This window comes from Vicia villosa, linkage group LG2, assembly GCF_029867415.1.
Source record: "Vicia villosa cultivar HV-30 ecotype Madison, WI linkage group LG2, Vvil1.0, whole genome shotgun sequence".
In the NCBI taxonomy this organism is placed as follows: Eukaryota; Viridiplantae; Streptophyta; class Magnoliopsida; order Fabales; family Fabaceae; genus Vicia; species Vicia villosa.
Window position 1 is genome coordinate 83,469,572 of NC_081181.1, and position 26,562 is coordinate 83,496,133.

General features: G+C 35.6%; 1 protein-coding gene and 1 long non-coding RNA gene across 2 annotated transcripts; both read right to left on the reverse strand.

Moving 5' to 3' along the window:
* Positions 1 to 12,127: 12,127 nt before the first annotated feature.
* Positions 12,128 to 13,223, reverse strand: LOC131646362 (uncharacterized). Its single transcript, XR_009297433.1, has 2 exons — positions 12,913 to 13,223; positions 12,128 to 12,433 (listed from the first exon to the last, which is right to left on the reverse strand). It is a non-coding gene; the product is annotated as an uncharacterized LOC131646362 (long non-coding RNA).
* Positions 13,224 to 23,719: 10,496 nt separating this feature from the next.
* On the reverse strand, positions 23,720 to 25,451 carry LOC131649488 (uncharacterized). The gene is made up of 5 exons (XM_058919249.1): positions 25,324 to 25,451; positions 24,838 to 25,085; positions 24,508 to 24,710; positions 24,015 to 24,389; positions 23,720 to 23,839 (listed from the first exon to the last, which is right to left on the reverse strand). The coding sequence occupies exons 1-5, from the start codon at positions 25,449 to 25,451 to the stop codon at positions 23,720 to 23,722; spliced, it is 1,074 nt and encodes a 357-aa protein (XP_058775232.1).
* Between the last annotated feature and the right edge of the window lie 1,111 nt (positions 25,452 to 26,562).

The window sequence follows — 26,562 nt, forward strand, 5'->3', positions numbered from 1 at the left end:
CTTCCTATTCTTCGCTTTTCCGACTTTAATTTGCAATTCAGAATGTTTCAACAACTACTATAACTTTTTCAGTTACTCGCTAAGATTTCACAATAAGGTCTACCACAATCCGTCACTTACTCATTGTTCCTACGTCAACATCTTACGGAACGGTTACTCAAACTGATGACTTCACAGTCCACCAACAACGTTGAACATAGCAACTTTCTAAATTCCATCTTATAAAAATTATCCTCCTTTCAAGGCGCTCCAACTTGTTAAACAACCAAAATCTTGAATACATGCTACCTTCCAATTCGGGAACCAACAAACTTCTGCATTACTTGCACTGTCCCCTTAAGCAGTATATTGCACCAACAACTTATAACTGAAACATATCCGAGAAGCACAACTCCAAGTCATGTGACAGATAATTCATCTTGTGCACTTTAAGTTGTCTTGAAGCGTAAGCCACAACTTGCTTATTCTGCATCAACACACCTCCCAATCCCATTAACAAAGCATCACAATACACAAAAAACGGTTATGCCGAATTAGGCAAAATCAAAACAGGAGCTGTCGTCAATTTTCTCTTAAGCTCTTGAAAAATCTCTTCACATTTCTCATCCCAAATAAAAGTCTGACCTTTCCTCGTCAATTGCGTCAACGACAAGGCTAGTTTGGAAAATCCTTCAATAAATTTCCGATAATAACCTGCTAAACCAAGAAAACTTATAATCTCAGAATTTTTTTTGGAGCATCCCACTAAGACACAACTTCAATTTTCAATGGATTAACAACAATACCTCCGCTCGAAATTACATGGCCAAGTAAACTTACTTCCTTAAACCAAAACTCACAATTATAAAACTTAGCATACAACTGTTTCTCCTTCAACACTGTTAACACAACCTTCAAATGCTCAGTATGATCTTCTTCACTCTTCGTATAATCAAAATTACATCAAAGAAAATAACCACAAATTTGTCCACATACGGATGGAAAACCCTATTCATATACTCCTGAAGGTGGAGAAAAACACAAGAAAGGGGGGTTTGAATTATGTTCTTTCATATTTTATTTCCCTTTCGGAAAATCCTTTTCTTTCTTCTTGTATCTCATCTTCTGTATATGCTTAGATCATTGTTGCGGAAGAACGACATATTCAATGAGATATTCATTAAATTTAACTTCTTAAGTTCATTAGAACTTCTGACTTAGTCAAGTATAGTTCTGAAGATAATCTGTGTGAATGTTCTGAGTTAAATGAAGGATACAGAAGGTAAAAAACATATTCATTTTTATCCTGGTTTACCTTCTCAACAAGGCTACCTCTAGTCCACCCTCCTCAAGTGATTTTTCCTCTCTCAATCGAGGACTTAATCCACTATAACCAAACTGATTACATCTGCACGAACAACTATTGTGACTCACAATACAATGCACAACAAACTGTTGTGACTCACTTCCTGCACAAGCTACCCGCGAGTGACTAACCCTAGATGATGAACCGTTCAGTGATCTCAGCAAGATATAACATTCACCAACCTAGTAAATCTTGCACAAGCCAACTGCTCGTGACTAACCCTGCACAAGCCAACTGCTCGTGACTAACCCTGCACAAGCCAACTGCTTGTGACTAACCCTAGACAATAAATTGTTTAGTGATCTCTACGAGATATAACGTTTATTGACCTAGACCCCTCCAAGAGTCTAACCAAATCTTAAGGACTTCTCAAGTATCCATATCAGAGGATACCCAAGGAACACCAATTCTTTCATAATTGTTCTTCTGGAGATTACAAGTGTGCTACTTAATCAAGCAGATACTCTCCTATTCTAAGTACATATGTTTACGACACACTGACTAAAAGTCACTTCTGGTGCCTAAACAATCTATCAGAAGTTTCCTAAGACATAACACAATACGAGCAACAACTCTATGTGTTTTACATATTATTACAAGAATTGAAAGGTATTTTTGTAGTCTTCTTTTCTTCACTTCTGGACGAGATCTTTTTCTTCTGAAAGAAGATTAAGAGCAACAGTTCTTGTATCAGGTTTCTTCTTTTTAGTTTGGTCTTCTCTTGTTGGATTAAGGAGATTAGAGCTTCAACTCTTGAATGTAATTCCTTCTTGTAAGACCATTTTATTTTCTTCTTCATAAGAAGAAATGGAGCAACAAGTGTCATGTTAATTGCTTCTTGTGAGTCGATCTTCATCTTCTTCTTGAATACTAATCATGAAGCTTGTTATAGCTGATAACACATTTAATGATCATAAGTAAACATGAAAAAATATCGAACAACAACTCAGTGTATTCAGTTTCTCTATTTATTCAATGCGAGGAATATATGGACTGATCAAGTATTTGTGGATTTCTTATAACTCCATTGGAGCATACTACAGAACATGCAGAGTTTTCTTTTTCACTCTTTTGTGTTTCTTTTCATAGGCTATTGAAGTGTATTTCAACATAATTGTTTCCTCATACACTTTGTGTATGTTGCCCTAATGGAGCAGCTTAATTAATCTTATACTTATTTTCTTGCTCATGTTGTCTCACTCTTATCTTTTCTTCGCTCGTACCCACACACATCTTCTATCATAGTGTTTATTTATTTTTAGAAGACTGTTATTACCGTTGGAATATTACCGTTTGAACTATATTTGAACATAACATTTAATGCTTGCAGTAAACCAAATGATGACACACATATTTCCAAGGCGAATCTTATCTTTTGGTAGCGTGTCTTCCTTGTTTTCCTTCTTTCGAGGCAATTTCTCTTTGTAGCGTGTTTTCCTTTATTTTATCAAGATGTGAACGACAATAGATGTCATAATTTTATCTTTTCATTGAATATTGTGATTCCTTGCATGTGATTTAATTGGAGCAATTCATGGTGTTCTTCGAAGCTTCTGAAAACAGAGTCACAAACTTCTTTTGTTGAGAACTTTGATGTAGCTTGTACTTCTGAGGAAGCTTAATATTATTTGTAATGTCAAGCCTTTGCTTCTATGATGACTTCTGTTCTTCTATCACTGATTGTTGAATTCTTGCTTTATGTTCAGAACTTCTGATCATTTACACATGTGATCCTCTTGTTGTAATGAGACTTTATGTATCTTATATTTCTTGTTTAATTCCTTGAAGCTTGTCTGAATTTCTTTATGATGCTGTCGTATAAGCCTTTGTAGCATAGTATCTGCACACTTAATGAAAGCATTAGTAGTAAAATTGTTACTCACAAAATATAAGTTTGTTATCATCAAAACCAGATTCTGAACGTAGATTCTTAATCTTATTCTAACAATCTCCCCCTTTTTGATGATGACAAAAACCATGTATTTTGATGGAACAATTTTTTTGAGAAGATAATAATTAAGCTAGTATATTTCATCCCCCTTTACATGTTCAATCAAGCAACTTATTTTTTTATTCATCAAAATCTATTCTTTCTCCCCCTTTTTGTCATAATAAAAAAGCTTTAAGAGGGTCGGGTGAAATGATGCAGGCTTAAAAACTATTTTCTCCCCCTGCAATGTATAATCATCCCCTGAGTTAGATAACCATATTAACTTATTTCTGTCTCATAGCCCCCTTTGAAATGGGTAGACTTAAGCTGTTATATATGAGTATCAATGTTTATTTCAATAGGACAGATAGTAGAGTAGGTGGAAACAAACACGAGACATGCAAGAGTACTTTATATATTCACATATTACCATCTTGAAGATACACATTTCTTCCTGTTTTTGCTGAGAGAGAGAACATCTTCTGATGTAGTAATTCTGTCTGTTCTTTCTTTCAGAAGGTCTATACTACCGTGTGTCGCACGCTCGCGAAAATGGAACAGAGTCGCTACCAATATATTTATCCCAAAGAGGGAAAGGAATATCAGAAAACCTTGAATAAAGATAAGAGAAGGTCTTGCAACCAGAGATAGGGTACGGGAGTCGGTTACGCAAGGGGAAGGTACTAGCACCCCTCACGCCCATCGTACTCGATGGTATCCACCTATGTTTGGGAATAAAAGGAGACATGGAAATTAAAGTCACAATTAGAAGTCATAAGTAAGATACATGAGCAAAATTGAGTAAGGATACAATGGTACAAAATTATACACAAGCATGTAATGACAAGTCAAGAATATAGTACAAAAATGAACCAAAAATACTACTATTTTTATATTGATTTTTATGGAGAAATTGAATTACAAATCAAGTAAAAGACTAAAACAAATAGCCTAAACTAATATTTTTTTTATGATTATTTTTATATGTCAAAAAATGTATCAAAGCCTAAGAATGATAAGAAAAATTAGTTTTTTATTGCCTAAAAGAAAAATTACTAAAACTAAGTAAAATCTAAATTAAACTAAGGGAAACATGGGGTGTGGACTGAATACAATGGTGGTGAATAGCAAGGCGCAGGGCCCAGGGTGTTGGCCTTGCAAGATCTTTTTTGTTACAGATTTATTTGCCAAAAAAGAACATGGGCTTAGGGGTGAATGTTACAGATCCGTGAGCCCAAGAAAATTGTGTGTTTGATCCATTTTTATTTGTTATGATTTGATTTCTTTATTAGTCTAATCACGTTTAATGCACTTAATTAGATCTTAATTCAATTAATAAGTTAATTAACCTTAACCATAATCAATCCAAAAAATAAAATTAAATAGAAAAAAGAAATAAGAAGAGGATTTTAGGGTTAAAGTTATGGCTATTGAACTTATCTGAACATGAACCTCTCTTTCTCACGGGAACAGTGGCGGTGCGCCGATCATCTCAACCATTCGCCGATCAACTCAACCACTCGCAGCGACAGCCGGAGAAATCATTCCCACTCGATCTCAAACATCTCTGCTCAAACTCTCCTTTCGTCTCGACCTCTGCGTCCCAAGCTTTCCGCTCTGATTCAATCTACAACCGCTCTAAAAGCCAGATGGAGTTCCGTTGACTCTTCCAAACGGTGGAGATATGCAAGAATTCTGGAGAAATAAGCTTTAATTATCAGGTGATAGCCTTCGATCCTTTGCTTGAATTTTCTTCTTTTTTTGATTGTGTCGAGATCGACGATGAATGTTGCAGTAGTTGTTGTTGCTGCGTGATACAGTGATGAAGATTCGATGAAGACTTTCCTATTGATTCAAAAGATGGATCAAGCTTCTTGGATGAAGATGTTAAAGAAGTTTTTTTTGTGAAGATGGTGCTGAGATGAATGGTTGAGGTTTCTGCAGAAGGTTGAATTGCAGAGAGAGTTGAAGTGATGAAGGTGAATGGAAGGAGGTGGAGGATCGAAGAAGATGAATTGGAGAGAAAAGTGAATGGAGAATTTGAAGATGATGATGGATGAAGGTGATGAAGTGAAGAGATGGTTCAGGAAGAGAAGGAAAATGGTGAAGATGATGATGATGAGTGAGGCAGAGAAATGGTGGCAAGGGTATGGAGATGGTGGAGGAAGCTGAGAAATGAAGAATGGTTCTGTTATATAGAGATTGAAGCTGAGAAGGTTAGTTACAATTTCTGTTATCGATTCTGTTTTCTTTCAGTTAGAGGTTGGTTATATGTTGGTTTTAGGTGGTTATGAAAGGGTTAACCGTCTGTTATAACTGTCAGTAATTGGTTATCAGTTTAGAAATCAGTTACAAATCTGTTAGAGGTGTTCTAGGTAGTTATAATTCTGTTAGGGGACGGTTATTGATGTTGGAAGTTAGTTATTTGTAAAAAGGTCAGTTATCAATGCTAGTTAGAAATCTGTTATAGGTTAGTGTGAAAGTTAGTTACTAACTTATTAGGTTAATGGTAGTTAGGGGTTAAACTCAGTTTGAAGAAAGAAAGGTGTTTGAACTGGTTGTTGTTTTGCTGAATGTACAGGGCTGTTATGGTCTGGCTTTTGTTTTGAATGAATAGGGAGGTTAAACTCAGTTTGAAGAAGGGAATTTAGGTGACTGTTAGTTTGCAAACGAGTAGGTTTTTCCTAATTGGCAGTTTCTTTGGTTTATTGAAGCTAATGTTCAGTTTAGAAGCTAAGGGTCATGTGGATAAATGATGGATCAAATGGTTAATTGTCAATGTGTTTGATTTCTGTTGGAAGTAGGTTATGGGTTCTGTTTTTTGACTTGCTCCTCCCTTGATATTCGTATGCGGTTTGCTTGTGCTTTGGTTAACCCGGATTTTTGAACTAACTGTCCCTGAACTGAAGTGGTGCTATTGGAACGTAGTCTCCTAACTGATTCTCTGTTAGCATCATCTGCTGAATTATGCCAACTGGAATGTGAAGCTTCAATGAGTCTCTTTTTTTTCTATCAGTGTTGATCGGTCATAAATATGCAGGGCTGTTTTATTTCAATCATGTGTTAGGAACTGTATGAAATGTTGTTGTATTATGGTTAAAGTGTATGGATTGTTTGGAGTATGTATGCTTATAATCTTATCAAACTTGAATGTGGTATGACTTTATATGTATGAAATGTGTGGTCTATAGTTTTGGGACAGTTTGTATGATATTTTTCTGGTTTTGCTGCAGGTTTTGATGTCGCAATATGATGTGTAACTTGTACCGGGTTAATGTGTGGCATCAGTTTGGATGAAAATAGTGTTCCTGCAACATGTTACAACATGGCGGGAGGCTCGTATTCAGATGGATGTTCGCAGGGCTGATTCAAGGTGTAATAGATAGTAGTCACGAAGTTAATTCCCAATTGAATGAGCGAAGCTGAGATGGGACAAGTCTGCCAAGATCAAAGATCAAAGATGATGCTGGTTCGTGGACATCAGTTGACCAGAAAGTCAACCGTTGCTGTCTTTTGTATATTTCCTTGTAATTTTTCCATTTTCATGTGACTCCATTGTATGTTCTGGTTTGTAAAGGGTGATAGCATTCTTGTACTTTCTTTCTTCCCTTTTTCTTTTGCGTAAATTCAAACCCGGATGTATTATGACCATATTCATAGGGGTGGCAAAATGGATGGATTGGATGGATTTGGATTGGATTGTTAATGGATGGATCAAAGCGATCCATTAATCCGGTAACAATCCACTAAATTTTCTTTTGAAAAATCCAATCCAATCCATCCACTCAGAGATATAATCCATCCAATCCATCCATTAAGGTATTTCTAATGGATGGATATCCATCCATCCATAAAATTAACTTAAATTCTTTTTTTTAATTTATTTTACAAAAACAATTTTTTTATGAAACTTTTTAAAAGAATTTTAATTATAAATATTTGTCTCTATAGTAACTCTAATTAACTAACGTCTTGATTAACTTTACTTTTTTTTATTATTAACTTTCTAATTCTAAGAAAATTAAAATTCATTGTGTCGCAATTAAACTATTTTAACATGAATGTTAAATTAAATAAATTCAATGCGTACCAATTAAGCAATTTTAGCGTTAATATTAAATTAAATATAGACAAAGTATCTGAGCATCATTAATTTTTTTCAAGGAGATACTGTACATATTGTATCATTAATCCTGCATCATCAATTTTAACGTTAATACTAACGTTAATATTCATGCTTTTTTACAATATGATACAGGAAAGAAAATTTATGGGTGTGAATATTATGAGAAACAAAAATGTTAAAAAAATTGTTTAATTTTAAATTTTTCATGTTTTTTAATAAAAAAAGTAATTTATTAAGTAATAAACTAAAATCCATTGGATTTATAAAATGAGATGGATGGATTGAATCCATCCATGTAGTTTGATGGATGGATTGGACCAATCCATTAAATTTGTTTTTTGGTTAATGGATGGATTGGATGGATAAATTATTGGATGGATTGGATGGATATTCTCTTAATGGATTTTATTGCCACTCCTACATATTCATAGCAGCTTGTGGTTCAAACAATCAAATAAGGAATCTCCTTCCATTTATGATATTAATTTAGAACTCAAATTCTTCTTTCACCTTTTGTACTTGAAGTAGCAACTACAAAATAAGATGGAAATCACATATCTTGAAAGTGTTTATAGTCAACAGTCAACCACACACCAGTAACCTCTCTTCCAAGCCATAGTCCAAGATAAGTAATCATCATACGAATCTCAATCTCATAAGGCTTGTCATACACACCAGTAACCTCTCTTCCAAGCCATAGTCCAAGATAAGTAATCATCATACGAATCTCAATCTCATAAGGCTTGTCATACGCTAGCACCTTTGTTCATATGAATAAGTATTGCACCATAACTTATAATTCGAGCAGTGCGCCAGATAATTGCGTCCAAACTCCATAGATGGCTCCTTTTGGTTAATAAATGAATAGTGAAGTAAACCTAATCCGGTTGATCTCAATAAAAACTTTGATGAATGCAATCATGGGGAAATAAACCCTGATTCTTGATCCTTATGCTAAATTTGTTGATTAGTGATGCATGATATGTTAAATGACCTAATTGAGATATGTAGATGAACGTGATGCTTAAGCCAATTAGAAATAAAATTAGATGGGCAAATTTTGGGGTGCAACACCGTGTCTTCTTCCTTTGATTTGACCTGATGAGTTAAGGTTGACCAACTGGCTTGATTTAGCTACACTTGTTTGACTTTGAATGTTTTCATCAAGCACACCCTCTTCTTTGAGATGTCTTGAGCTTTTTTAAGATTTGATCCACGACCTCCTTTGATATGTAGATAATTTCTTTAGAGCTCTGAGAATCTTGATTTTGATAGCTTCTGATTATACTGAGTGTTTGAATATGACTTTGTTTTCTCCTCAGTGTGGTTTTTCTCCTTCTGGATCTCTCTTCACGGTTAAGTGTTTGATTATGAGATCAATAATAGAGCCATGCTCTGATACCAATTGAAGGTGGAGAAATACGCAAGAAAGGAGGGGGGGGTTGAATTGTGTTCTTTCATATTTTATTTCCCTTTCGGTAAATCCTTTTATTTCTTCTTGTATCTCATCATCTGGATATGCTTAGATCAATGTTGCGGAAGCACGACATATTTAATGAGATATTCATTCAATTTAACTTCTTAAGTTCATCAGAACTTCTAACTTAGTCCAATACAGTTCTAAAGATAATCTGTGTGAATGTTTTGAGTTAAATGAAGGATACAGAAGCTAAAAAACACATTCAATTTTATCTTGCTTCACCTTCTCAACAAGGCTACCTCTAGTCCACCCTCCTCATGTGATTTTGCCTCTCTCAATCGAGGACTTAATCCACTATAACCAAACTGATTACATCTGCACGAACAACTGTCATGACTCACAATACAATGCACAACCAACTATTGTGACTCACTTCCTGCACAAGCTACCCGCGAGTGACTAACGCTATATGATGAACTACTCAGTGATCTTAGCAAGATATAACGTTCATCAACCTAGTAACTCCTGCACAAATTGTAACACCCTTCTAAACCCCCGCGGAAATTAATAATTAAATCAGAGTAACATGCAAACAAGGGTGCCACAATTAAAATAAATCAATTATTATCCGTCACTTTCATGCATTCACTAAGGAACATTTCATTATAACTCATAATTCATAATATATCATGTTGACACAGCGGAATAAATCATCAAAATTAACATCACATCATCGATGCCATAATCCTCAAAATTAATTAAAACAGAAAAGAGTTATTCAATTATACTCGAAACATTTCGTCCCCCAGTGTTACAATATCAGAGCATGACACCTGACGCTAAACTAAACGATGGCTTATGAGCTAATCCTCACCAAGCCGAAAATCTGCTATCCTCAATCTGAAAAATATAGTGTAAGGGTGAGTCTCATTCGCAATTAACAAATATTATTGCATTATAAATAACAACACATCAATAGTTATATTATTCACCCAATCCATCTATATTCAGATAATCCATCATCACAAAAAACACACAATACCAATCATAACAATGAAGTACATTCAGTCATGTTATCAAATTCATGCATATGAATTCTACTGACTCTATGCATGTGGTACCAAACATCATCAATGGGAATAACCCACCGACCGATCTAACATCATCCAGATACGGCCTTGCCAGCACAGATTCCACACAATGGCAATCTTGCCCTTCATTGAATCCTCTCATCATTAGGATTCAACCCTCATCAAATGGTCATGAATGCATGCAAACATATATAAAACATACTTTCATCATCATTATTCTATGAGTACCATCATCCTATACTCATTTCATCATCATCATCATCATCATCATCATCATCATTATTAAGTATGTTTATATGTATCAGCATCATTCATCACAAATCAATCATCATCACCATCATTACAGAACATACATGTATTACACTAATCATCATCATCATCAAAATTAAGAATATACATGTATTCACATCTTCCAAAACAAGTCAATCATCATTGTACAATTCTCAACAATCATCACATAATCATATTTTCAAACACATCTTATATTGTCACATCCCATCATATATGTCAACAATATATCATCCATCAAACGAACAAAGTATTCACATTATACTCATATCATCACATGAAATATCTCATGAGCTCTATTACACAATCAAACAAATCATCATACGAATCATGTTTAAAACATAGCATGTATTGTCATATCTCATGATATATATGTATAATACATCATTCATCAAGCAATAAATTCATAATTCAAGATTAATTGAAAGCTACACCTCATTTTATCATTTAAACTCATAGGTTATCTCATAAGGCTCATCATACTCGAAACGACACTAAAAACGGAGTTACGGATCAAAAGTTACGCATCATTGAACTTTCGAAGAAAATCACAAAACATAATTTTTACACACAGAAGCCATACGAGTATGGCACCTCCCATACGCGTATCACTCAAACCCATACGCGTATCAGCCATCCCATACGCATATCAATAGAACTAATTTTCCACTAAGAATTTCCATACAAGTATCAACACGCCCATACGCGTATGGCCTCATCCTATACGCGTATCAACAATTCCATACGCAAAACACCAGTATTTTCCAAAAATATGCAATTTCGTACCAGTCCGTTTTCCAATCGTTTTCACTCATAACAAGCTATGATTTTAAGTCTAAAACACCATCTTTTCAGAACATTAACATATGGTATTCATCCTATTTCATCAATCTATTATCCTATGTCAGTTTTACACATTAAAACCTAACTTTCTATCCAATTATTGGAAACCCATATCTAAGATTCAGTGTCCATGGAAGAACGCAACAACACAACAATTGGTACAATGCCCACAACACAAACATCAATTAACATACAATTCTATATAGAATTCACAGAGGTATTCATCAATAATTCAACTTTTATTAAAATTATCCCGAAACCTAACTCTGACATATGATCAAATTGACCCAAACAGTATCCCTAATCATGCCCTATCATTCATAACACGATAAGAGATGGTAATTGGAAGAGTCCCCCTTACCTTAGCCAAATTCTTGATTTTGGTCCTCTTCCTCTTTGGTTCCTCTTTACGTTCCTCAGCTCTTCTCCTCAACTTCTACCTCGAATGTTCGAAAGGCTGGCGCCAATCTCACCTTCAAGTCTAAGACGATTAAATAGGGGCAGCTGTCATACCCCAAATTTGTCCCACCCTTTAATTTTTATCTGGCTTAAGTGTCGCATTCATATGCATCATCTTTCCATTAGGGCATTAACCATAACATGCATCTTTAATCAATAATCTAACAAGGAATCAAGGGGCATGAAACTAGTTAAGGACTTACGGCTGAGAATTGCTAACTTTCACCAATTGGTCTTCTTAAATCAATGATCATGGATTAGGGTTTCTTGTGCCTCTGTGCTTGAGTTTATCAGTGAATTTAAGGGTTTTGTTATGATCGTTATATGGCTATATCAATATATTGAGGTTTCATCTAGGTCTTATCGTATGGGCAGAGATTGATTGGCTTGGTTACTTATGTTGCAAATTACATGCTCCGGATTTTGTAAAGAATCATTTCAAGATGGAAGGCATTATGACGAGTTCTGACTTTTAGTCAAAATCAACCATGAAAAGTTGACTTTTTGACTAAAAGTCCATGTTAAGGTTTTCGGTTATTAGCCTGATCTTATCATGTGGTTCATTCAAGCGAGATGCATATTAAAAAAGGGATGTGGGATCCAATGTTTGTGTCATCAAAATCCGGAAATTTAAACAAACACTATTTAAAGAGGGGATCCTACATTTTCATTACACTCCAAGTCAAAGACACATGCATCATTGCCATTACATGAAACTTGCAGCAAAACTCATCCTAATGTCTAAAAAAGAGAAGAAACAATGATGCCATTACATGAAACTTGCAGCAAAACTCATCCTAATGTCTAAAAAAGAGAAGAAACAATGTCCTAAATTTCGTGCCTTCTCCACCTTCAAATTCTTCATAATCAATCTTCATCTTTAATCTGTGTTTCTAAACTCTTTGACCAAACAGCAGTGTTTGCAACATATCTACATACCAATTATCAAACCATGAGAACCAATGCATGTTTCCACTTCAAGTTTAAAAACCCAACAGTCCATACATTTTCATACACAATTCCAAACTTGCTGCACATTACCAAAACCAGAAGGAAAAAGCTTTATACAAAAGACCTACATAATCAAATTCAACACATTCAACAAACACATAACATCCTATGTACATCACACATAAATCAAATTCAAATTGTAACAGCTCTACATCAAAAAAGGCCAAAACAGATCCACCACTTGCTAATTGAACCAGTTCTAACAATTCAAAACAACCCATACAAATAGAAAAAAGTTCACATAACGCCCTGCATCTATTCTGTACAAAAAGGAGAGAAAAATCAGAGACTCAAACTTATTTCTATCAGTGGTTACGCAATTAACAAGTTCGCATTCTAACAAAAACTAGCTTTCACATAACCCACACATATTAATTCAAAGCAATTCATGTGGCAGACCTGCAAAGGAAAGAAGGAAATGGGTGAGTTTCAGGTTCACAACATGTGGGAACCAAAGCCTTTTGCCATGATATTCCATCTAACACACAAGTTTTCTTCGCAACTCGTTCGTTCATCTTCATCAGCATAACTTCGCCCAATCTTCAAACTGCAATCGGATCCATGTCCTTCATTCAGCCACGCATCACCGATCAACATCGACCAGTCATATGCTTGTGGACTCAATAACTTTCTTCATCAAATTCTGCAGCAAAACAATGACAAACCGAAGAAAACCCTAAAATATCAGAGTCATGGAAATTGAAAATTGAAAGAGGAAAACTGGACATAAACAATACATACATACATACATACATACATACATACATACATACATACATACATACATACATACATACATACATACATACATACATATATATATATATATATATATATATATATATATATATATATATATATATATATATATACTGCAATCCAAGAAGAATAACGTCAAGCCCACTAATAAGCATCAACCTGCAAGAGAGAATGGCATCAGCACGCAAAACGTACGTCACAAAGCTTCAGTCATATATCCAAGTGAGAAACAGGCAGTAGCAAAATTCAAAGCAGGGCAACATCATTGCAAGTTCAATACAGTTCAGGCCATTTAATTGAGCTAGCAGGACTTTACTTCACAACAGCATAACAGAAAAAACAAAATCTCTAACCAACTTCTAACCGATTTAACTAAATCCCAACAGATTGTAACTACCATTTACTAACAGAATTTCCAGCTCAGCTATAACCTGTAACAAACAATAACAGTCCTATAACTAACTAACTGAAACAACTTCATAACAGAAATAACAACCTCTAGCCAATTCATAACCACCAAAACCGTTCAATCCTCACCATTCATCTCATAACAGACTCCCTCTAATCTAATGGCTCAGCTCACTCCCTCTCAATCTCTATATAAATCAATCTCCCTCCACAATTCAAAGTCTTCACACACATCTTCACCATACACACACTTCGTTCATCTTCAACATTCTCTCCACTTTTTCTCACCTTCATCCTCTTCACTCCACGCCCATTCACCATAACACACACTTCATCCACCATTTTTCTTCTACGTTCACCAACCTTCACTCTCAACTCTGACCAATCAACACCCTCACTCGTCATCATCTTTATCTCTTCTCTAGCCACCATTTCTTCATCTCTCACCTCTCAAACTCTATCTCTGAACCTTCTCCATCCTTCAATTTCTCTCCCCCATCTTCCTCACACAAAAGCTCACAATCAAGGTTGCTCGGAGCTCGCCTTGAGCCCAGAACCAACCTGAGCTCAGCCACTCCCTGATTGCAACAACCATCATCATCCTCAGCACTCTCTCAAACGCACCAAGAACTCATCACACACAAGATTCAGAGAAGAAGGACCTAGAAGGAGAATAGAGGAGCAAGAGACGATTACCTGGATTTGCCTCTGGTATTTTCTTTTCCATTTGATCATCTTCAAGAAACTCCGGTACCGGTAAGCCTCCTTCTCCTTCATGCTCGCGCGTTATTTTTCAACCTTCGATGCTATGATGTGCATTTCGCCATGCTGAATGAAAATCCTAAGGTCGCAAGATTGAATTTGCATCCATTGCCTTTCGATTTCGCATTTTGTTAGACCTAGGGTTTTTATTTTTGGTTCTGATCAGAAGAATTGATAGGGAATTAAGGGAAGCGAGGTGAGTATGGGAATAGAGAAGGATAGGAGGGGTCATCGGAGTTCGTTTATCACGACGGCGCTGTGACTTTCTGATCGGAGATGAAGGATCTGAGGGAGGCTCCACCGCCGTTACATGAGAGAGGAAGAGGAGATAGGTTTTAAGTTCAATTGTCACGATGAATTATCCCTAAATTCCTCTTTTACTTGTTTTTTTAATTAATGTTAGAATTAGTTAGGTTAATTGGTGTTAATTAGAGTTTAATTGAAACTAAGTGAGGTTAATTGAACTAATCTGAACAGAAATCTGATCCATGAAATTCTTTGGGCCACAAAATTGCTTCTCTCCACACCCCACTTGGCCCATCACACCTCCGTTTTTGACATAGAGAAAATCTGAAAGAACAAAAACAGCAGCTGGGCCAACACCCTTGGGCCCAGCGCCTTTATTACTCACGCACCACCATATCCAGCTTTAAACCCCCGGAGCACATATTTTCTCTTATTAGTTTTTTAGGTTTTTAACATGGTTTTCTTTTTAATTTTTCTCTTAGTGATAAAACGATATAAAATCAATAAAACTTGTTAGTATTTTAGGCCACTTTTAGGTTTAATTTTAGACTTTGAATTCTCCTTCATAAAAGGTCATAAAAATAGTAGTATTTTAGGTTAATTTTTGAATTGTCTCTTTTATTCTTTTATGCAATTTCCATGTTAAGTTTTGTATGTTTTTGAGTATGATTTTGTTGTGTGACTTTGGCCATATTTTTGGCCAATTTTGTTTGTACGCTCCTTTTAGAATCTACCCCATTACCATGGTAACATTAGGACTTAGACTAGAACAACAATCATTAGGCTAGTGATAGGATAGTCTCCCTTGCATTCCTTTTTTTCTTTTCAACTTCTAAAATGCCTAATAAACAGAAGATGCGAATGACACATTACTAATAGTGAGAGAGAAATGAGTGGGATTTATTCCCTAATTTGTTTCTTAATCACTTAGTGGGAGAGAAATGAGTGGGATTCATTCCCTAATCTGTTTCTCGAACACTATATAATGGAAGAGAGATGAGTGGGATCCATTCCCTAATCTGTTTCTCTACCATTATACACTTTTATGTGATTCAAATCGCAAACAAATTCCCTTTAAAAAATACCCAACCAAAAACATTTAAAACACCTAATAAGGGTTCAAAATTAAAACAAAGTAGATAAAGTGGTGAGTGGCCCGGTATTGGGAACTGTTCATCACTTATCTACTCTAAAAGACACAAACCAAATTCTCTCTCTCTCTCTCTCTCTCTCTCTCTCTCTCTCTCTCTCTCTCTCTCTCTCTCTCTCTTCTTTCTTAAGGGCATTGTTATTTCCGCTCGAACGCATCGTAGGCGATCCCTTATGCAAGAGCGCGAACGTTAACTCTGCCCAACTAAAAAACACAAAAACAAATAGAAAATCGTGACCCGAGCTACGGTAACTCTGATTCCTGAAAAGGATACGTAGGCAGCGGGGTAGGGCCCGTGCGAGTACAATCCTTTATTTTCCCTACATTTTGCATGCATTCACATTTAGGATTTAGACATAGACACACCCTTTAGATAGAAACAAACATAGGTGGATACCATTGAGTACGATGGGCGCGAGGGGTGCTAATACCTTCCCCTTGCGTAACCGACTCCCGTACCTTGATTCTCTGGTCGCGAGACCTTGTTCCTTCCTTTGTTAGGTTTCCTGATATTCCTTTCCCTTATGGGATAAATATATTGGTGGCGACTCTGTTCTTTTTTCGCGAGCGTGCGACACAGTGTCCATGGAAGAACGCAACAACACAACAATTGGTACAATGCCCACAACACAAACATCAATTAACATCCAATTCTATATAGAATTCACAGAGGTATTCATCAATTATTCAACTTCTATTAAAATTATCCCGAAACCTAACTCTGACATATGATCAAATTGACCCAAACAATATCCCTAATCATGCCCTATCATTCATAACACGATAAGAGATGGTAATTGGAAGAGCCCCCCCTTACCTTAGCCAAATTCTTGATTTTGGTCCTCTTCCTCTTTGGTTCCTCTTTACGTTCCTCAGCTCTTCTCCTCAACTTCTCCTTTTTCACGTTCTGACTCTTTTTCCTTATTTCCCTTATTTTATGAAAACATAAAATAGTTAGTAATGGGCTTACTCCCTTAACACCCCCATACTACTAATCTCACCATCCGGCCCAATGACCCTTAATCCATAATTCTCCAATAATTCAACAAAATACCCATTAATTTTAAATAATAATTTAATTTCCGATTAAATTAAAACTAGAAAATATAGGGTGTTACAACTCTCCCCCACTAAAAGAGTTTTCGTCCTCGAAAACATACTTCCAGTGAAAAGTTCCAGATAGGAGTCCTTCGTTTGACTCTCTAGTTCATAAGTAACATTCCCATCAGTCGATCATCAAAATCTATCTGATGTTACCAACAGAAAACATGTCTCAATAACTGAGTAATATAATTACACAACCATGGTATGACCACACCTGATCAACACTGCAGTAAAGCATTCCATCTACCGAACGTACCAACCTTAGACACACTTTTCCATCTGAGCGATGATATAATACTTACACTTTTCACCAACTGCTTCCTTCAAGAAACTCGATAATAACATTCTTATACCATTGAATTTCAACTATGTGACTCCTCTCAAGTCACACCAGCAATTATCCAACACGTTACATTCCTCCTTTGCTGCACTATTTTGATTACTCATTACAATCATCATTACCAATTAGATTTCTTAGTTTTACCCAATTCCGACTCTCTTTACTCATTCGTTCAAGAATCCTTCTTTATCATACATGGTACTAATCTACCACTTAGCAATACTTACTCGCACTCAAAAACAAAGTCCTGATTTACTTCTTCTATTTAAACATTCTAACCATTAGAACAAGTACACACAAGTAATTATAATCACACTCATCAGCCTCAATATACCATTTCTTATAAAATAGCTCAAACTGAGTCCCGCTTTTCTCTAAGAATTAACTCAACTTCGTCCTTCATAGATTATAATTCCTCATTATATCTGGAATCTACAGTAACATCTTACAACAACACCAAATTATTATAACATCATATAGTATCAACTCATCGTCTTAACTTCGCAGAATACATACTCGTTAATTACGTACAACCACAATAACATACTCATCATCTTGGAAATTATTCAAAAGAGTACCAATTCTCCGGAACGACATCCATTCTTCCACTAGATTATAAATCCAACATATAGATCAATACATATTCTCAACGTAGGCTCCCGACATATTAATTCCTCACTGCCCATGAGTAATACTCATAACACTACTCTACATCACACTTTCGTTGTGCGACTGTGATTACCCGTCTTAAGTCACCGTCCAATATGTTGCACTCTTTCATATTCACTTCTTCATAAGTTCACACAGCATGGTGAGTAATTATTCACACGGTTTAATACCCATCATAACTTATACCATTAAGGTAACAAAACAAGTTCATCTCATTTATATGATTCCATCTACTACCAACAAGATATTTAGGGTGATCAAGTCCTAAATTTGTCAATAGATAGTCGACAACCATATTTAAGCATAAACCTTCATTACTACATAATAGTGTCCTTTCCGAGTTTGCACTCAAACTCATTAACATCGTCATAGCCCAATAATTCACTTTGAGTCTTTACAACTCGCACGCTTCCCTCTCATTGTATCTTATCGGTGAGACAACATCCAAACATTTTACACAACCCGCTTCATAGTCACTTAGCGTCACACGCTTGTTAAGTACTTCCAACTTCACAATCACTAATATACTCGTACATTACTATCCATCTCGTTCCAAATCAAAATCCTCATCTTAGCAAAATACTGCGACAACATTCATAACTCGTGGTTTTACTCTAAATCCCATTACATATTTCACGTCCTAATAGCATTCTACTCGGAATCCGATACTCGGAACTCAAGATATGCATTTTCCAATCGTTATCCAAAAATGCAAAACCGACGCCATGCAGCGACACTCTGAACGATATTTCCAAAACCCCTCAAATGGTACACTTAATTTTTAAAATTTATTCTCAACAAACCTTTAATTATTCCTTCAATCCTCTTAACTCTGACACTGATGTCTCGTGCGGTACCAACGAACAAGTCTAGTTCTAAGAACAAGTGTAACCGTAACTTCACCTCTTTCTAACATCATCCTATCACAATTAAATTTGTTACAGCTGCTGCAAACATTTTTATAACAAAGTCCATATCATTATATTTCCGACGCTTCAAACGGAACTCAAATCGGATGTCTAGAACTCCAGTTACGAATTTCTGAAGTTTCATAACGCTTCAACAACTTTCCTGCATTTTGCTTACGGAAATTCCGCTCCAAAACTCATCCTCTTCAAATCAACCACATTCTAAACAGTTCCTTATCATATCTCTTCGCTTCCAAACTTATTATAACTTGAGCAACACATTCCATCGCTGAAGTTCCATTTCTGAAATATCATGACAACAATCTTCTTTGCAAACTTGCAACTGAACCTCTTCCGAGACGCAAGGCTACTCAACTGACAACTTCGCAGTCCACTAGCAGAGCTGATACATTGCAACTTTCTAATTTCCCTCTCTCGCAAATAATCATCAATTACATCTAATCATCCTCCTTCAAGATGCTCCAACTTAATTACCAGTCAAGTCTTAATTCCAAGTTACCTTCGATTCGGTAAACAACAACTCCAACAACGCTTGCACTGTTGCCAACAACAGCCTACTGAACCAATCATCTTACAACTGAAACATCACCGAGAAGTGAAGCTTCTCCCCCACTTGTTTCAATCCAACATCTGCAACAAAACAAACAAGTACCGACAGTGATTCACTCACATGTCGCGTACCAAGGGATAAAACACCGATAATATACAACTGTCGCGCAACTCAACTGACCTCGACAGTTGGCCGGACAGACCGACCTGCTCTGATATCACTATTGTAACACCCTTCTAAACCCCCACGGAAATTAATAATTAAATCAGAGTAACATGCAAACAAGGGTGCCACAATTAAAATAAATCAATTATCATCCGTCACTTTCATGCATTCACTAAGGAACATTTCATTATAACTCATAATTCATAATATACCATGTTGACACAGCGGAGTAAATCATCAAACTTAACATCACATCATCGATGCCATAATCCTCAAAATTAATTAAAACAGAAAAGAGTTATTCAATTAAACTCGAAACATTTCGTCCCCCAGTGTTACAATATCAGAGCATGACACCTGACGCTAAACTAAACGATGGCTTATGAGCTAATCCTCACCAAGCCGAAAATCCGCTATCCTCAATCTGAAAAATATAGTGTAAGGGTGAGTCTCATTCTCAATTAACAAATATTATTGCATTATAAATAACAACACATCAATAGTTATATTATTCACCCAATCCATCTATATTCAGATAATCCATCATCACACAAAACACACAATACCAATCATAACAATGAAGTACATTCAGTCATGTTATCAAATTCATACATATGAATGCAACTGACTCTATGCATGTGGTACCAAACATCATCAATGGGAATAACCCACCGACCGATCTAACATCATCCAGATACGGCCCTGCCAGCACAGATTCCACACAATGGCAATCTCGCCCTTCACTGAATCCTCTCATCATTAGGATTCAACCCTCATCAAATGGTCATGAATGCATGCAAACATATATACAACATACTTTCATCATCATCATTCTATGAGTACCATCATCCTATACTCATTTCATCATCATCATTATTAAGTATGTTTATATGTATCAGCATCTTTCATCACAAATCAATCATCATCACCATCATTACAGAACATACATGTATTACACTAATCATCATCATCATCAAAAGTAATAATATACATGTATTCACATCTTCCAAAACAAGTCAATCATCATTGTACAATTCTCAACAATCACCACATAATCATGTTTTCAAACACATCTTATATTGTCACATCCCATCATATATGTCAACAATATATCATCCATCAAACGAACAAAGTATTCACATAATACTCATATCATCACATGAAATATCTCATGAGCTCCATTACAAAATCAAACAAATCATCATACGAATCATGTTTAAAACATAGCATGTATTGTCATATCTCATCATATATATGTACAATACATCATTCATCAAGCAATAAATTCATAATTCAAGATTAATTGAAAGCTACACCTCATTTTATCATTTAAGCTCATAGGTTATCTCATAAGGTTCATCATACTCGAAACGGCACTAAAAACGGAGTTACGGATCAAAAGTTACGCATCATAGAACTTTCGAAGAAAATCACAAAACAGAATTTTTACACACAGAAGCCATACGAGTATGGCACCTCCCATACGCGTATCACTCAAACCCATACGCGTATCAGCCATCCCATACGCATATCAACAGAACTAATTTTCCACTGAGAATTTCCATACGAGTATCAACACGCCCATACGCGTATGGCCTCATCCCATACGCGTATCAACAATTCCATACGCAAAACACCAGTATTTTTCCAAAAATATGCAATTTCGTACCAGTCCATTTTCCACTCGTTTTCACTCATAACATGCTATGATTTTAAGTCTAAAACACCATCTTTTCACACATTAACATATGGTATTCATCCAATTTCATCAATCTCTTATCCTATGTAAGTTTTACACATTAAAACCTAACTTTCTATCCAATTATTGCAAACCCATAACTCACATTCAGTGTTCATGGAAGAACGCAACAACACAACAATTGGTACAATGCCCACAACACAAACATCAATTAACATACAATTCTATATAGAATTCACAGAGGTATTCATCAATTATTCAACTTCTATTAAAATTATCCTGAAACCTAACTCTGACATGTGATCAAATTGACCTAAACAATATCCCTAATCATGCCCTATCATTCATAACACGATAAGAGATGGTAATTGGAAGAGTCCCCCCTTACCTTAGCCAAATTCTTGATTTTGGTCCTCTTCCTCTTTGGTTCCTCTTTACGTTCCTCAGCTCTTCTCCTCAACTTCTCCTTTTTCATGTTCGGACTCTTTTTCCTTATTTCCCTTATTTTATGAAAACATAAAATAGTTAGTAATGGGCTTACTCCCTTAGCACCCCCATACTACTAATCTCACCATCCGGCCCAATGGCCCTTAATCCATAATTCTCCAATAATTCAACAAAATACCAATTAATTCTAAATAATAATTTAATTTCCGATTAAATTAAAATTAGAAAAATATGGGGTGTTACACAAGCCAACTGCTCGTCACTAACCCTGCACAAGCCAACTGCTCGTCACTAACCTTGCACAAGCCAACTGCTCATGACTAACCCTAGATAATAAACAGTTCAGTAATCTCCACGAGATATAACGTTTATTGACCTAGATCCCTCCTAGAGTCTAACCAGATCTCAAGGAATTATCAAGTATCCATATCAGAGGATGTCCAAGGAACAACAATTCTTTCAGAATTGTTCTTCTGGAGATTACAAGTGTGCTTCTTAATTAAGCAGATATTCTCCCATTCTAAGTACATATGTTTATGACACACTGACTAGAAGTCGCTTCTGGTGCCTAAACAATCTATCAGAAGTTTCCTAAGACATAACACAAAATGAGCAACAACTCTATGTGCTTTACATATTATTACAAGAATTGAAACATATTCTTGCCGTCTTCTTTTCTTCAACTTCTGGATGAGATCTTCTTCTTTTGGAAGAAGATTAAGAGCAACAACTCTTGTATCAGGTTGCTTCTTTTCAGTTTGGTCTTCTCTTGTTTGAGTAAGGAGATTAGAGCTTCAACTCTTGAATGTAATTCCTTCTTGTATGACCATATTCTTTTCTTCTTCATAAGCTGATATGGAGAAATAGCTCTCATGTTGATTGCTTCTTGTGAGTTGATCTTCATCTTCTTATTGAATACTGATCATGGAACTTGTTACAGCTGATAACACATTTAATGATTATAAGTAAACATGAAACACTATCGAGCAGCAACTCAGTGTATTCAGTTTCTCTAGTCATTCAATGTGAGGAATATATGGACTGATCAAGTATTTGTGGATTTCTTATAACTCCATTGGAGCATACTGCAGAACATGCAAAGTTTTCTTTTTCACTCTTTTGGATTTCTTTTCATAGGCTATTGATGTGTATTTCAACATAATTTTTTCCTCATACACTTTGTGTATGTTGCCTCTAATGGAGCAGCTTAATTAATCTTATACTTATTTTCTTGCTTATGCTGTCTCACTCTCATCTTTTCTTCGCTCGTACCTACACACAGCTTCTATCATAGTTTTTCTCTTTTTATAGAAGTTTGTTATTACCCTTGGAATATTATCGTTTGAACTATATTTGAACATATAATTTAATGGTTGCAGTATACCAAATGATGACCCACCTATTTCCAAGGAGAATCTTATCTTTTGGTAGCGTGTCTTCCTTGTTTTCCTTATTTCCAGACAGTTTCTCTTGGTAGCGTGTTTTCCTTTATTTTTTCAAGATGTGGACGACAGTAGATGTCATAATTTTGTCTTTTCATTGAGTATTGTGATTCCTTGCATGTGATTTAATTGGAGCAATTCCTGTTGTTCTTTGAAGCTTCTGAAAATATAGTCACAAACTTCTTTTGTTGAGAACGTTGATGTAGCTTGTACTTCTAAGGAAGCTTAATATTATTTGTAATGTCAAGCCTTTGCTTCTATGATGACTTCTGATCTTCTGTCACTTATTGTTGAATTCTTGCTTTATGTTCAGAACTTCTGATCATTTACACATGTGATTCACTTGTTGTAATGAGACTCTATGTATTTGATATTTCTTGTTTAATTCCTTGAAGGTTGTTTGAATTTATTTATGATGTTGTCGTATAAGGCTTTGTAGCATAGTATCTGCACACTCAATGAAAGCATTAGTAATAAAATTTTTCTCACAAAATATATGTTTGTTATCATCAAAACCAGATTTTGAACGTAAATTCTCAATCTTGTTCTAACAACTCCATGAACACACCTGGCGCATTAGTCACACCAAACGGCACAACCAAATACTCATAGTAACCATACCTTGTTCTAAAAGCAGTCTTATGAATATCTTCAGCCTTTACACAAATATGATGATACCCAGATCTCAAATCTATCTTGCAGAACACACTTGTACCAACCAATTAATCCAGAAGTCATCAATCCTCAGAAGTGGACACTATTCTTGATAGTAACCTTATTCAGTTGTCTATAATCAACACAAAGTCTCATATAACATTCTTTCTTCTTAACCAACGAAACTGGTGCACCCAATGGTGACATACTCGGACGAATGAATCTCTTCTCAAGAAGATCCTCAAGTTGATTCTTCAACTCTTTTAATTCTAATGCCGACATACAATATGGCGCCATTGACACCAGACTAGTTCCAAGAATTAAATAAATCGCAAGCTCCACTTCCCACTCTGGCGGTAAATCACTTATATATTCTAGAAATACCTCTAGAAAACCACGAACAATTGCTAAATCACCAATCTCTCTTTTCCCCCCAACATTCAAAGTGTCCAACATCATAAACAATACATCGCCATCTTTCACCGACTCTTCCACTTGTTTAGAAGACATAAACAAGTTTACTTCATCCGCAAACTCAGGAAAAATAACTATCTTAGAAAAACAATTGATATAAACATGGTTGAATTCCATCCAGATCATTCCAAGGATAACATCAAGTTGATCTAATGGAACGCACACCAAAAATGCTCAACGGACAATTCAAACACACAGATGAAGTAATCACTGAACCCATAATAGGAGTATCAACGACCTTACTTCCACACATATTAGATAACTCGAGATTCAATCTTTTAGCACAATCCAAAGCAATAATAGAACGCATCGCTCCAGTATCAATTATAGCAATCAAAGGTGTACCATTAATAAAACACATACCTCCGATTAATCCATCATCATCAGTAGTCTTCAAACCTGTTAGGGAAAAGCCTTCTTCGATTTATCACACTTAGTACTAATGTGTCTTTGCTCACCATATTTGTAGCAAGTCGCACCTGCACGCTTGAACTCATAAGCTGTGTGGCCTGGCTTGCTGGCTTGCCACACTTGAAACGTTTATACTCAACACTTATGCATTCAACAGTATGATCTCCTTCTACCCCACACTTATAAAACTTAACTGGAGTTGCATATGGATTTCCTCTAAACCGCCCCTTTCCCTTGTTATCATTCAAATTCTTATAGAAAGTAGTTTTAGCTCTAATATCATCATCATAAATCCTACTCTTTTTAATTGATTCAGAAAATCGCCTAATTCCCTGATAACCAATGACTTGCTTGATCTCAGGCCTGAAATGCTTCCCTCAAAATAGTCCAAGTAACCTCAGTACCCTCCTTAGCAAATCTCTGTGTAGTGTTACCACACCAGTGCTCAACTTCCTCTTCAAGCATATGGGTGTCAAACCACATCTTATGCGCCTCTGAACGACTCATGACTCGAAATATTTTCTCAATTGCTTTCAGCCTTGCCCGTGCCTTCTCAGGTTCATGTGTTCCCTTGAAAATCAGTGGATTGTTTCTCTAAAACCTTCCCAAAGCACATAACTCATCATCTTGATTATTCCCAACATTCAAGTGCATATGTTGATTCTTTCCAATAGCTCCAGCCATCAATGCCAAAGCTTTAGCAACATCATCATTTCTTCCTCCAACCATTGTTCTGAGAATTCAAACAACAAATTCTCGTTAGAACAACAAGTATTGATAATGCCACATACACATATCAAGTACAAGAGGGGAATAATACTTTAACAACTTGGTCAACTGAAAGACTATGTTCTGATACCACTAATGTAACACCCTTCTAAACCCCGCGGAAAATATAACATAAATAAGAGTAATATATCATGCATATCCATTTAAGGGTGTCACACATAATTCAAAAAACCACAAACACTTATCATGCTCATTAACACTTATATAATAATAATGTTTTCCACAACCTCAACATATGCACTTTCGCAGCGGAATCATATTCATTCGGACAAAACACATTATTATCTCATAATAACTTCACTTTATTAAAAATCTTAGGCATAAAAGCCAAACATCATATAACCTTTATTAGGATTAACAAAACAGAATAAAGAATACAAGTATCCTTCGAAAAACATAAATTAAAACATTTCCCAGTGTTACATGACCATAGCACGACTCAAAACCCAAAATGCGAAAAATAAAGAAAGTAGCTTCTCCAACTCCAAGCATACTAGTACCAACTCTAATCTTCGGTACCTGAGCGATGCCTTTATAAAACATCATTCCAACAAAAGGGTGAGAATTCACATCATAATAGAAAATATATAATAACATATAACGAATAACATACATACACAATATGAATTCACCACACTTCATATAATTCACATACATAGCATCACTCCATCATAATACTATTTTCAAGAATAAAACACACTTCACATTTTCACAAAATACATTCTTTTCATACAATTCACACAATTCAACATTTTCACATAAACACAAGGTGACTCAATGCAAGAAAATGCAATACTTATGGATGTGATACCAATCACCTGTTACTTTCTTCGATTTTTACATTTATATCGGGTTCGTTCCTTAGTCTAATAACACAACAAAAAATCATTCCCTAAGCTTTCGAATCCCACTCTAGGTTTGAGACAAGTCACTAGCTTCCATGGAACTAACGAACATCGTCTCTTGACCAAATGACGCATGCGCAATTACAACAATCATAGACAATTAAGACTGTTCCCTAATCTAAACATTCATGCATATATACTATAAT